General features: G+C 45.9%; 1 protein-coding gene across 1 annotated transcript; it reads right to left on the bottom strand.

Moving 5' to 3' along the window:
* Window positions 1-2,864: 2,864 nt before the first annotated feature.
* On the bottom strand, window positions 2,865-4,277 carry ADRB1 (adrenoceptor beta 1). The gene has a single exon (XM_024121522.3). It carries the CDS (start codon window positions 4,275-4,277, stop codon window positions 2,865-2,867), a length of 1,413 nt encoding a protein of 470 aa, XP_023977290.1.
* Between the last annotated feature and the right edge of the window lie 10,133 nt (window positions 4,278-14,410).

Genomic DNA, 14,410 nt, shown 5'->3' with positions numbered 1-14,410 from the left:
TCTACTAAGCAGTTAAATTATATATATTTGTTATTAAAGTTTATAGGACTTTCATGATTTTGAGACCTAAGGTTTGATGGGTCTATATGTAAGTTTGGGTCTGGGAAAATTTCTTTTTATTTAAATGTAAAGACTTATCTAGACAAAATAGGAAAGTGAAGCATTACCTGGTACTTGAGTGCTCTTCAGATGAAACTGTAGACATTAAGTCTATTAATTTTCTAGTATGCTTTAAAAACAAAGAGGAACAAAACCCCTAACAAAATGCAACTTACATATTCAGGTGGGGGAAGGGAGGACAGAAATGGACTGTATTTGTTCCTAGGGGAAAGGAGAGTGAGATTTCATCCTGGAATTTGTACATTCTCCAAAATGAGTTTCTTTAGGTATGTATCCGTATTTTTAAATAACTTTTGCCATCTCCTGCCTCTACACCTTCTTCTTTGCTGGACAAAGGGATTAAACTTCACAGACGCTTTTGTTGAAACTGCTACTGTTCATGCGACCTTCTGCTGGTCTCTAAAACATCGGCAACATTAATCTTTCTCAGAAGACTCTCGTCTTTCCTGGTTTTTAGAATATCGCATTGCCAAAAGAAAAAAGAAAAAAAAGGATAATCGGTCTTGACTTTCCTTGGTAGCGAAGAGTTTGTTCACGTTCAATCTCGGTATAAGCCCAGACTTTACACCCTTCACTTTGATTTCTTTACTGTACCGTCATGAAATGAAAAGCTTGTTTAAAAATACAAAAAAAAGAGAAATACTTAAACTTATTTTGGAGAATGTAGAATTAATCCCAAGATAGAATTTCACTATATTTTCCTTAGGAACTAATTTTAGGAAAAGTATCCTATCCATTGGGGGGGGGGGGTGTCATAATCTCGTTAGGAAATTTTAAAACTTCACGTTTACTTTTACCTGTTACCTGTCCACCCAGAACTTCTGCTGAAATGGTCTACTTAATTACACAAGAGAAAAAAAAATATTTACTTAAATGCTCTTTTATAAATTTTTGCTTAACCATGAAAGCATTTTGCTTTCTAAACAGCCACTGGAGAAATCTGCGCACACTGTGATTTTGATTTTCTGTTGGAAAACAAAAACCAGCCGTGGATGCCACTTAACCGAATTCCAAGTAGGCAATGACGGTTCCACGACTAAGTCTTCTTTCCTGCATTTCTGTGCAAAGTTGCAGCTGAGTCACCTGACTCAATCATTTTTTCTTAGAAGATGCACTATCCCAAATATTACTTCTTAAGGCAAGTACGGCAGATGGGATCTTGAAAACACCTGCAAGTAGTCTAGAATACTCTGAATCTGGCTGTGAAAATTTAGGGCAAGCCTGCAGCTCTCAGTAGGTGCATGCCTTATTTGGTCTAGAGGCATTTTGCTATGCTATTGAGTCATGAAAAGCTATTAAAAGAGCTCTATGGGAAATCCAGCCTATATTTTGAACAAAACAAACTGTCTTTTCCATTATCACTGAGCCCTTACAGACACACAGTACATAATCTTTTTTGTGCTTTATTGGTATTTATTGCACATGGATCAATTCCTCACATAGTAGTTAGTTGCACCAGAGTATAAATACTTGGTAAAACACAGAGAGGAAATAGTATTTACACACGTGCTAAATTTTACCAGCAGATTCACGTGGGCCCTTGGACATAAAAAAATAATAAAAAAAATCCTTAAGATAATTATATTTATAATATGGATACAGTTACAGTACCATGATAAAAGAGTATAAAAAGGTATGTTTCCAATAAATCATTAGCTCAGTAACATAATAGACAACAGAAGTAGAGTTTGAGTTTTATTTTAGTTTTTAAGATCTGCCCCTACCTCACCCCACCCCCGTTAAAAAATATTTAATTTTTTTGTGCAAGTAACATCTTCAGTGGACTTTACAGTTCCTAATACTGTGCAAAAATGCCACTTTGAATCACGCCTTTTTCTTTTGTTCTGTTTTTTGTTTTTACCCACATGTGCAGTAATCTGAACTGTTTCCTCTTTTTCTTTTCTTTTTCTGTCCTGTCTTCAATGGACAGAGTCACACGTCACAGAGGCTCAGCGCCTGGTCCTTCCAACTCATATTGATACATAAATAAGCTGTTTAATATAAACAAGTCTTTCTATCTTGCTGTGCAATGTGCACAGTGTGAGGTAGGAACCCCTCGGCCTGACCACCGAGGCTCTCGCGGACAGCCGGCTTGCCCTACAAAAGGAAAGCAAGGTGAGGCTTGTTCCAAGAATAGCTTAAAATTTCCTGAAACGCGATTTTTGCATCCATCCTTTCCCTCTGCTTTAAGAACAGGAGAAATCATTACTCAGCAATTAAAATGAAATTTCAACGGAAAGCAAAGGAAACACGTCCCGATCAACTGTCATCCTCTCCTCTTTCTCCGGTTGACCGCTCCTGTTCCCGAGAACGGGATAGAAGCCAAGTCAGAGACTTCTCTCCTAACGCTTCTCCCTTCCCTTCCCGGTCATCGCAGAGAGTGTTAAAAACCACCTGGGGGGTGGGGGGGGGCGGGAAAGTCTAAAGATGTATCACACGCACCCACAAAAGAAGGCCGGACCACAAAGAGAAAAAAGAACCCAACAAAAATCAGCAAAAGCCACTCTCCCACCCCTCCCCAAACCTTCCTTTCTGTGCAAACGGTCTGTGGCTTTTCTTGGATTTGTGGTTTGCCTTGGATGATGCAGACGAGGTTTGCGGGCTTCGAATTCACCTGCTTTCGGTCTTGAGTAAACACGTATCTCCTCTTCCCCCAGGAAGCCCTTCAGGGGCGCCCGGGTTCTCTTCCTCCCGGGACGCAGAGCCCGCGCCCGGGCTGGGGAGGCGGGGAGGGGCGCCCGGCCCTACACCTTGGATTCCGAGGCACAGCCCGGGCGGCTCGGCTCGTCCAGGCTCGAGTCGCTGTCGGCCGCCGCCCCACCGTTGTAGCCGGCCCAGGGCTCCAGCAGGCGCGCGGGCGGCGCGGCCCCGACGTCGTCGTCGTCGTCGTCATCGTCGTCGTCTGAGGCGGCCCCGGGCGACGGCGGCGGCCCGGCCACCGCCAGGCAGCCCGAGGCGCGCGGCGGGTCCCCGGCGGCCGCGTGGCTCCCGCGGGCGGCCCGGCGCGCGCAGCAGAGCAGGCGCTGGAAGGCCTCGCGGAAGTCGGGGCTGCGGCCGTAGATGATGGGGTTGAAGGCCGAGTTGGCGTAGCCCAGCCAGTTGAAGAAGACGAAGAGGCTGTCGGGCACCAGGTCGCGGTGGAAGGCCTTCACCACGTTGGCCAGGAAGAAGGGCAGCCAGCAGAGCGTGAACACGCCCATGATGATGCCCAGCGTCTTGAGCGCTTTCTGCTCGCGCAGGGCCGCGAGGCGCGAGGGCCGCCGCTTGCTGGCGCGCCCGTTGGCCACCGGGGAGGTGGCGGCGGCCGGGAGCGGGGGCCCGGGCGAGGGCGCGGGCGAGGGCGGCCGCGTGGGGCCGCTGAGGAAGCGGCGCTCGCAGCTGTCGATCTTCTTCACCTGCTTCTGGGCCTCGCGGAACACCCGCAGGTACACGAAGGCCATGATGCACAGGGGCACGTAGAAGGAGACGACGGACGAGGCTATGGCGTAGGCCCGGTTGGTGACGAAATCGCAGCACTTGGGGTCGTTGTAGCAGCGGCGCGCCTCGTCGCCCTCGGCCCGCCACCAGTGCATGAGGATGGGCAGGAAGGACACCAGGGCCGAGATGGCCCATACGGTGCACACGAGGGCCCGCGCCCGCGCGCGGGTCAGCAGGCTCTGGTAGCGGAAGGGCGCTGTGATGGCGAGATAGCGGTCCAGGGCGATGACACACAGGGTCTCGATGCTGGCCGTCACGCACAGCACGTCCACCGAGGTCCAGAGCTCGCAGAAGAAGGAGCCGTACTCCCAGCGGCCCCACACCACGATGGTGGCCCCGAACGGCACCACCAGCAGCCCCATGACCAGGTCAGCGCTGGCCAGGGACATGATGAAGAGGTTGGTGAGCGTCTGCAGCCGCGGCGTCTTGGCGATGGCCACGATCACCAGCACGTTGCCCGCCACGATGAGCAGCACGATAAGCGCCATCAGCAGGCCCACGCCGGCCGTCCACTGCTGCGACAGCGGCGCGGATCCCTCGCTGGCGGGGCTCAGCAGCGAGGCGGGCGGCGACGCGGGCACTAGCAGCCGCGCCGCCGTGGCCGCGCCGTCGGGGAGCGGCGCGGCGGTTGACAGGTTGCGGGGCTCGGAGGCGCCCAGGGCGAGCGCCCCCGCGCCCATGCCGAGCTGCGGAGGCAGGGGGCGGGGGGTGTGGCGGAGCTGGGCCGCGGTTGGGGCACCCCCCAGGGGCCCGGGCGGCTGGGCGCGCGGAGGGAGGTCGCGGCCAGGTCAGGACAGCCGCGGCGCTGGGCCCGAGGCATGGGCGCCGGGCGCCTTCCCCGCCGGAGCCGTGCGCTGTCGCCGCCGCCGCCGCCGCCGCCGCTGCTGCTGGAGCCGCTGTCGCTGCTGGAACAGCTGCCGGGACCTCAGCATGTTTCTGAGCGCGCGGAGCCCGCAGCCCCGGCACCCAGCACCCAACCCACCCCAGTCCCACTCCCCCGAGCCAACCCCCGGGGCCTCGCGTCAGGCTCCTGCAGCCAATCCGGGCGAAGGCACGCCCCTGTCTGGTTCCCCCCAGCAACTCCCCGCAGCCGCCCCCGCCCCCCGCACCACCGGCGGTTCCGCGGCTCCGAGGAGTGAGGCAGAGGGCCAAGCGAGCGTCTCCTCGGCGCCCGCGGGTTCCTGCGCGCGCGCGCCTTCCTGAGCCCGCTGGTTCCAGCGCCCAGTTCCCCTTGGCTCCCTACGGCGCCCGGCTCCCACCCTGCCCCCTCCCGCGGACCCCAGTCTCTGCTCTCCTGCGCCCCGTTTGCCTCCGGCGTTTGGCTCCTTCCTGCGCTCGGGCTCAACTCGCTACCCGTCTACCTCCAGTGCCCAGGTTTCCTGCGGAGCAGAGCGCGCTCTTCCTTTAGTGGGGAGGGGACCTCGGTGTTCTCGAAGCACCAGAGCGCCTTGGACGGTCTGTTCACTGGGCTTGGAGGAGTCTGGCTGCAAGATTGTTTCTCGTGTTGGGCAGCCTAGGAGAGGGCGTGTAAAACCCTTCCTCCGTCAAGAGGGGACCCAGCCAGCCTGCGTCCTGCCAGCTCAGGGGATCGGAGGCGGGTGTTAGCGGTTAGAGGAAACTTTCCAGCAAGCGCCTTGCTTGAGCAAACCGCGCATCTGTCAGCGACGCTCTCTGGGAGCTATTCTTGCACGAAGCTTCTGTTGTTCCAGGGCAGCAGATGCAGATGCAGAAAGGAAGGTTTGTGCATCTGACAGCTAATGCTGAGGACCATTTGGAAAAACACACACTCCCCAGTCCCAGCTGATGGATGTGTGAGTATGATGCAACAGTGTGTGTCGATACTATGAAGAGAGAGGCTTAAGGAAACACAAATGTTAACGTGGAGTAAGTGACACCGCCACGAAGACAGAGCACGTTTAATTACATGTCAGACTTTTCACATTCAGTTATAACACCAGGATTTTGTGTTTTATTACTCACGTGACTTTACGGTTTGAGCTGGGTCAGTGCAAACCAAAAAGGTACATTAGTTTTGGTTGACGTAGCGAATTGAGATTTCAGATTTCTTGGTCTGCCCAACTTGTTTTCTCCTTTGCCCAAGTTCCCAGATTCTCAAAATTCTAGGATTAGTTTTGGACGGATGAGAGAAGAAAATATGTAAATACTCCAGAAGATTAAAATCCAATAGCACTTAAGTTCTATCAGAGACCCCTGAGTTGGCACCTGAATGGGCTTAAAATTAGTGAGTCAGCCCTGCAGTCGGTGTGATTATATGTGGGGACCCCCCTACAGGACGGGCACCATGAACACACAATGCAGCAGAAGGTGTTCAGGCCCCCTGTCTAGTTCCACCACAGTGAGGTCCTCAGCTCAGCCTTGAAAATAAAAAGCGTTTAATCGAATCCTTGAGAACAAGGACGGGTGAACAGCTTCTAATTACCCCTGTAAGGGTGCATGAAAATGTTATATAATGCTCACACATCTTTCTAGCATTGGAATAAAAAGCATAGCGTCTGAAAGGAACAAACTCATATTCTTACCCTGTAGAGAAAGACTGACTTCCACAGCTACCCAAGTCAAGAGCTAAAAGAAAGGTTTATTCAGTTTATAAAGCCCAGCAGTTTAAACCACCTTCTCTATATCCAAACATGTAAATTTGCTTTAGGCCCAAACTTGATCATCAGTGCTACAAGGCAGGTGGGTGTGGATGTGGGTGATTTATTTGTTTATTCACCCCTGCCCTAGGACTTGTCAGCCTAGTTCTGCCCTAGTTCTGCCAACTTGGGAAGCTTGAGAAGGGGGAGCAAGGAAAGGAGAGGGCTAGAAAGCGGGGGGTGGGGGGTGGAGACCTGCGCCCTGAGTTCAGTGTAGGCTCCCAGAGAGCCCTAGGTACCCAAGTCACTGCAAACCTGTCTCCCCTTCCGACTTTTTTCTGTTCCCACCCTCAAGGGGCAGTCTCAAAATAGCCAAGGGGTTGGAAAGAGTTTGCATTTGACACTGCAGGATTCTGAGTGATGGGCTGTGCAGTGAGGTGTAGGGAACGTGGGGAGGAGGCTTTCTGTTGGGTGCCATCTTTCTGTCAAGTGGTGTTACCGGTAATATTGTGTGCCAAGCTTAAGGGCCCCTGAAGGGCAAAGAGATGGCATTTCTGTGAGCGATAAGGCCTGAACTTGGTTGTACAGATTCAGTGCAGAAGCCTGGATGCCAATAGCATTACCATATGTGCAAATATGTATGTATTTGTATACATTTTGTATACATCCATGTATTGGTGTACGTATGTATATGTATAAACACACCAAAAATACCAGGGCGCGAGATTTGAATTGTTGAAAAGCTCTCCTGAAACGTTTTCCCCTGCTCATTCAGAGATAAATCAAGTTTCCCTGAATTTCTGGATAATAAATACATTAAATCACAAATATGCAAAACCAGAGGTTATTTTGATAGGAGTTCCAACGTAGGGCTGCGGGCATAAAGGGATTCCTGGAATTCTTGGGGCTGTCCTTCAGTTGTACTGATGGAAAAGTTTGGAGTAGTTCATATTCAACTAGAGTTCACTTTCTTTTAAAATAAAATGTTCTCGGATTTCCTTTAATCCCTACACTTCATGACACTTTAAAAAAATAACATTTTTGAGCTAACATTTTTTCCGTCCTGAGTTAAGGATACAAGATTAAGAAGAAAACATATCCACTTATACAGGTATGAGATGTTGCAAGTTCAAAACGAGTAACTCCTCCATTTCCCCATTCCCCGCTCCCAACTGTTAAAATGAATCAGTTCTTGGGACCCCACAGACTTGACAGTCCTTTAGAAAGGAACAGAAAGCTCCAACAATACATGCTAATCAGCACGTTGAAAACGAGTGGGCTTCCTCCTCAGTATTTTCTGCTCCCACCTCTACCTTTTCCATCCCACTACCTTTATCCCACACCTGAACATGCTATGGGTTCTTTTTTGAGCTCCTGGCCTCTAGTCCTTCCCGATCCATTTAATCTGGCATACCATAGCCAAATTAATATTTCCAAAATGCTGCACTGACCGAAATGCTTTTCTGTTCAGAAACCTCAGCTCCTCAACATGGCCTTCAAAGCCCTCCACAGGCCAGTTCCAAATAGCCTTTCCAGCACCATCCCGTACTAGAACTCTCCATGTCACCCTAACTTGCAGTTCTGTAAGTTAGTTTTTGGCTCTATACCCTTTTTCCTTTTTTTTGCATCTGTACTCTTTCTCACTGGGATCCTACCCCCAAGAATTCCCTCCTCCATCTCTGTCTCACTGAGTTCAACTTTCAAGATCTGGTTGATATATTTTTTCCTTACGGGCCTTCCTGCCCACTGTTTCTGGAAATGATCTCACCTTCCCCTACCTAGAGTAGTTAGCTTGCGCGTTGCATTTCATGTGTCAAGGAACAATATGTTGCCTTTAGACGTCTCTTATATTGTGATATAATTTTTATAATTTTTAATTTTTCTCTTTTCTTCTCATACGGCTTATAAGGCCACTGAGAGCCAGGACCATCCTATACATTTTTATATTTCCCATGTTTACTACAATTACCTAACATTAATTAACATTAAGCTTTGATTCATAAATATTTAATGTTTAGTTTATTAAAATATTCTCATCTTTACTAGTATGAGAAATAATCGAGTGTTTTTGGAGTTATGATCTTTCCTCATGCTTCAAGTTTAGAGTAATAATTCATGTTCCTATAGCCTAGTCAATACTTTCATATAAGCATTTCAAAATATAAGCTTTACAAATACAAGGTAGGCTCATGAGATAAATAAATTTATATCATACCTACTCAGTAATAAATAACGTGGGGCAGACTTAGGTAAGAGTTTTTCCAAAGGGACAATGAAAGCCCACATAATAAAAAATACTACCTAATCTTCATAAATATTCAGGGTGAATTACCTTTTTCCTTCCTTTATCATACTATATATCTATCCAGGCATTTCTGCCCTGGGAGAATGGCTGATGACTTGAATCTGGCTTCAGATTCTAGATCAAATTAAAAGTCTGTACGGGGGCTTCCCTGGTGGCGCAGTGGTTGCGCGTCCGCCTGCCGATGCAGGGGAACCGGGTTCGCGCCCCGGTCTGGGAGGATCCCACATGCCGCGGAGCGGCTGGGCGGGCCCGTGAGCCACGGCCGCTGAGCCTGCGCGTCCGGAGCCTGTGCTCCGCAACGGGAGAGGCCAGAACAGAGGGAGGACCGCATACCACAAAAAAAAAAAAAGTCTGTACGGCAGTGACTAATGGGCCTGCAATCCACCCATAGTTGTAAGCCATGAACTTGACGAAGACCTTTCCATTCTTCAGTTGACTTTGTTGGCAAATGAGATTAAAATAATAGTGAGTAGCCTAACTGGCCAGCAGCTGGAAGGTTGGCCAGAGGAAGTCCGGGGGAAATTTCTAAGTAAAGTGCCAAGACAAGTATCAAATCAGTAAGTTAGCATAATTTGCCTTGGGGCTGATAATAGGTGGTAGAATTCATTGATCAGAGCTCCAGTGGCTGTTTCTGAGGAAAGATACACAACTTTTCACATAAAGTAATGTAACTGCTAAAACAGTCACTCAGCGCTAAACTAAGCAAAGAACAGTTTGCACCCGTGGCTGGCTTAAGGTCATATACTGGTTTTGAAGACACAGTTTACACAGGGACAGGCAATTGCATCCACTGTGATAAGAAGAAGCACAGAAGACAGTGGTGTAATCATAGCAAAGCATGGACTACTTGGGCAATTCAGAAGCTCTCCTCTCTCCCACTTCCTCCCTCTTTGCCTTCTCCTCCTCTTCCTGGTATGTCTAAAGAATACTTTGAACAATGCAAGAGCCAGTAATAATATTTTTCAAAATTTGGATATATTGGAAAGTGTTCAGACCTGGTAGGCGGAAGATCCAGGTTTGTGTCCTGGCATCACTTTTGAGTTTGACCTTCAGCAGTGGCTTCATCCTTAAAATGGACTCACCGTTCGCTCCCTCTCAGGGTTACACATGCATTAAATGAGATGATGTATGTGACAGCTTCTTGAAATCTCATATAGCACTGTATACTTGAAACGCATCAAATGCGGTCTCATCCAATCATTATGACATTTCAAACCATGAAATGTGTCAGGATTTGCTTGTATGAGCAGAGTCAGTTCACTTACATAAGCTTCACTTTATCAGGTGACTCCTTTCTTTCTCACACTGGATATTAGTACGACTCAGAGGCTGGATAACAGTGAACAATTTTTAAATGCCTTTACCTTTGGCCAATCACATTAAAAAAAAGATTTTCCCACATCTTTGTGCCCATCCTTAGCAGGTACCCTACTCTTTTTTTTTTAAGTGTTCATTTATGTGATTCTCTGACATAAATTCCTTTAAAGTATTTCAGTGGTGAAATATTAGCAGCAGAGAAAGGATTTTTTTTCTTAACTATTTAGTGCCATAACTAGTAACTTTAAAAAAAATGGAAGGTAGTGCAACATAAAATTTAGCCAACTTTCATAAGTTCTGTTCTTATTCAGGTGTATAATGAATAAAAATTGAGTGTTCATCAGCTGCGATCTTACCTTAAAGTGCCGGCTGCAATGGGAGTATTATCAGTACACATGAAAAGTACGTGGCTAAGAGTTGTCCTTCAATCTGCCCAAGTCTAGAGCTTGTAATGACAACAAGCTGCGCTAATTATTGGAAACTCTAGGTTTTATTTTAACAGAGTCTTATTGTGCTCCTGATAAAACGATTATGTTGTAAAAAGCTGAGAAGTTTGTAGCAACAAGAATCCCCCAAGCCCTTATTTTAAGTTTTCTAACGGGTAGAAATGATACCTTTTAAACGTTTTAGCTCCCATTTATTTTGGTCATGTAGTTGGTACTTTGCAAATTCCTGTGGAATAGAGGAACCACTTAAAAGCTTATGTGCACTCTCTAAAATAAAAGGAGACATTGTGTCTTTCATTCACCTATGGAAGATGGGTCTGGGCCATCCAACTGAATGGAATTGCCAAAGGGAACCAGCGGAAGAAGCAAGTTGTCTTGCCTCTGGGTGGCAGACCAAATCATGTACATTGCTTTTCACTCACTACTCTGAGTAGACCGAACAGGTATCTTCTTTCATATGTTTTTCCACTTCTTTGTTTTGGATATATATTTTCGTAGGTAACTTACGTACTGTATAAATGCTCATCCAGACCCACTCAGTAAATAGAGGCATGGCAAGTCCTTTGCCTTGGAAGGGCAGAGTCCCACACTAGTGAGACACTATTGCTGCTACTTTGGTTTTGATAAGCACTGTGGTTAGGCTTCTTGCATTGAAAATAAATATCAAACCTTTGACATGACATATATTTTCCACAATGTCTCAGCTTTGCAGCTCCCTGAATAAAACCCCTTAGAAATCTTTATCCTATGATAGCTTTCTGTTTCCAGAGCATTATCACTTAATTAAATTAATTAAATGTTAAGGGGGCAATGACCTTCTTTGCAGACCTCTTCTAAATATAAATGACTTTTCACACTGGTGGAGAAATGGTTGGGTTTTTTCCTTCCTGTTTTCATATGGAGACACTGAAGCATAAGGAGAGAGACGTGCTTAAGGTTTCAAGGAAAGGGAAAGGGAGTTCTTCACTTTCCTGCCTATTGAGCTAATCTTTAATTACCAGAGCCTGCATCCTTAACAGATTTGGACCCACCTCTTAACTGCTTCTCAGCATAATTAAATTGCCTGATATATTTTGGGGCCTGGAGCAGGTCATGGAGTCATTTTTTTAAATAAATAGCTCTGAATGAGCGAAGAGATTCTATCCTGCAATGTTTATTTGTATTTTTCAGTTGGTTTAAATGTAACAGATCTAGAAGAATAATCATATTTATCCACACAAATAAAAGTCTCTTTGTTAGTACATTTCAGTGTGAATTTCCAGAAGTGCCACATGAATACTAACTCTGAAGACAAAAACAAAAAACCCCCAAAGCAAAGCAAAGCAAAGCAATTAAGTAATTTGGTTTTTTGTTTTGTTTTGAAATCTGTAACTAGAAAAAAATTTCACAAAAGACTCTTACTGAGAATCAAAGGCCCAAAAGTTGTGGCAACCTTGGGGTTTTCTTTAAAAGTCAAAATGAAGCTGTTTGGGAGTTTGGAACAGAAAATTAAAAAGCAAGCTCTACTGGCTTGTTCATTTCCTCACCCTAATAACTTTTCCAAACCAGGTAGCTATGTCATGGGCATGTTGAACTTTGAGGCCCTCTGAAAAGCCTGGAAAATGCACTGAAACGGTATTGACACAGTCCTGAAAATATTGTTTTTTCTTATTCTGAAAATATCTAAAGTGACGATTTTACTCCAGCTTGTCACCATTTCCATCCCACTCCTTACCTCTCCTCGTTTTTGCTGCCAGTCACTCTGCAGGCATTTTGACATCTCCCCCATTATTAATTAATAGAGATTATTTGCATTTTCATAGCTCTCTCTTGAGGATAATAATCTCGGTTTAAAAAATTCCCACACGTACACATTCATGTGTACAGTTTTCATAAGTTCTTATCTGAGGGTTGACTTAGACTAAAAGTCATTTATTAAGCAAGTGAAAAACCCATATTTAACCTCGCAAAAAAGAATCAGTGTTTTATAGCATAACCAGTCTTGATGGGAGGTTTTGAGAATATCCCTGGCTTACGCATTTTTGTTGTAGATGCTTTTTATTACATAATTTCAAATTATGGCATTTTAGTAAGATGACACTAATTTTAGTAATTAGTTTTGACATTTACCTCTCTCTGTATACCATCATGATTAAGGATGCAGATTCTGGAGCCACACTGCCTGGGTTACAATCCAGGTTTTGCCAGTTAGTAGGTGGATGACTCAACAACAAGTTATTTGAACACCTCAGGGCTCTGTTTCATCATCTGCTAAGTGGGAATAATAATAATCGCACCTACCTCTGAGGTGTTTGGAGGATTCGATAAGACACACAAAGCATTTGGCATAGGGCCTGGCTCATCGTTAAGTACTTAATAAACATTATCTTTTCTTTTCTCCATTTCCCCCCCCAACTGCCACCACCACAAAAAGATCGTGGCAGAAAAACCCTCATTCTGCACAAAATCACGGGTGGCAGAGGAGGCAACCTCTAGTCAGTGGAACTTGAATAATTGCATTTTCTTTTCAAGTGAGAGGATGTAGTAAAGAATCTAATTTGGGAAGCACTCTTTTGCTTTCAAAGGCAAGTTTATTCCTTTGTGGTCATTTAATCTGATTATCATTCTGTTTGGGGAATTAGAATTTCTCAGACTAATTTTACATCACGGAAAGGTCATTGTAGAGAGTTCCACCCTATGGTATAAACCACATTCAAAATGTATGAAACGACAACAATTACCAAACAAAGCCCCACTGGGCTGTTAATAGAGAAGCTTATTTCCCGAGCTCTAATTGATCCAAGCTGCTTCTTTTTATGGTGTATATTCATAAGATCTCGAGGAGACCAGAAAGGTTCTCTTGTGACTTGCTTTGTGTCAATGGAGGACACTTCAGTTGTCTTGAGTACAAGGGGTCTGACCACCCCACCTCCTGAGAACAGAGAGTAAAGAAGCAGGCGACCAAAGAAGTTTTTCCAAGTCCATGTGGTGTAAACCCTAGGAGAGTCTTTCAGACTCTAACTTGGAACAATTATTTTTATTTCCAAAACAGTTTCAATATCTTGTTCGGTCTCTGTTGTTTCATAACAGATTAGGAGAAACAAGTTGGAGTGAAGGCAAGAGGATGGTGCAGGGAGCAGAGGGGCGCTTCTGGGAACTTCATATTAGAGAAGAAAACAGGGAAACCGGTGATGCCATTTACTGCAGAGACCAATAGTCTTCTGCGTTCTGCACTCCGCAGTCACCGATAGTCCTGGCTCACTAAGAAAGTTTTAGATTAGGTTCAACCGTCCTCAGTTTTAGAATATGGAGTGTGCGTTTTGTAAACATTTTTATTGAAAAACGGTAGTATGAAAATTTGGGAACTTCTTATTTTCTAGAACGCATGGGTTATCTAGAAAGTGAATTGATGTGAGCTGTTTTTATCCTCCAGTGGTGCCAGATCAGTGAGGTGTGAATTAGTTTGCTACGAGTCCAAAGTCAAGGTGTTGGAAGAGTTGGCTCCTTCTGAGGGCTATATGAGCCCTTGGCTTGGAGATGGCTGTCTGGTCCTCCTCACCTGTCTGTCTCTGTGTCCAAATTTCTCCTTTTTTTTAAGACACCATCATATTAGATTAGGATCCACCTTAATGACCTCATTTTATCTTGATTACTTCTATCACCTGTATCTCATACATGCTATATTGGTTAAGTCTTCTAGGACAGAGGGCAAGTATAATGTCTTCTCGAATCTCATACTAAAGATGGCTCTGCAAATAAATAGTACCCAGGCCCTGATGAGAACAGTCAAGTTTGTTGCAGAGTCACAGGCTGTCACAAAGTCATGAATGCCACAGGCTGATGGTGATCAGATCAAATTCCCAAGTTTGCTGAGTAAGTAGCCTGGGTCTCAGATGGAGGGGTGTGGGGAGAGGGCAGGGGAAGGGTAAGGCACATACCCTGTTAGATATATGCTTAAGGTGGGAAGGGGTAGATGCCCTGCTCATTTATAGCTTTCATTACAAACCAAGGAACTCTACTGTTTTTTTGCAAATGGAGTAGAACAATTCAAGTTCACTTTAGTAATTCAAATTCAAGGATTAAAACCAGCCAATCCACTTGGTTGTTGTATAGACCACTTGCAGCAGGTTGTTTTGACATTGTGTAGACACACTCAGAGTTGCTCTCCACAG

Source organism: Physeter macrocephalus, chromosome 20 (genome assembly GCF_002837175.3).
Source record: "Physeter macrocephalus isolate SW-GA chromosome 20, ASM283717v5, whole genome shotgun sequence".
NCBI classification, from domain to species: Eukaryota; Metazoa; Chordata; class Mammalia; order Artiodactyla; family Physeteridae; genus Physeter; species Physeter macrocephalus.
Note: the sequence above shows the minus strand (reverse complement) of the source record. Positions and strands in the feature narration are given on the sequence as shown.

Coding starts and splice junctions, on each gene's coding strand:
- ADRB1 (XM_024121522.3), bottom strand. CDS start 4,277: ATGGGCGCGGGGGCGCTCGCCCTGGGCGCCTCCGAGCCCCGCAACCTG.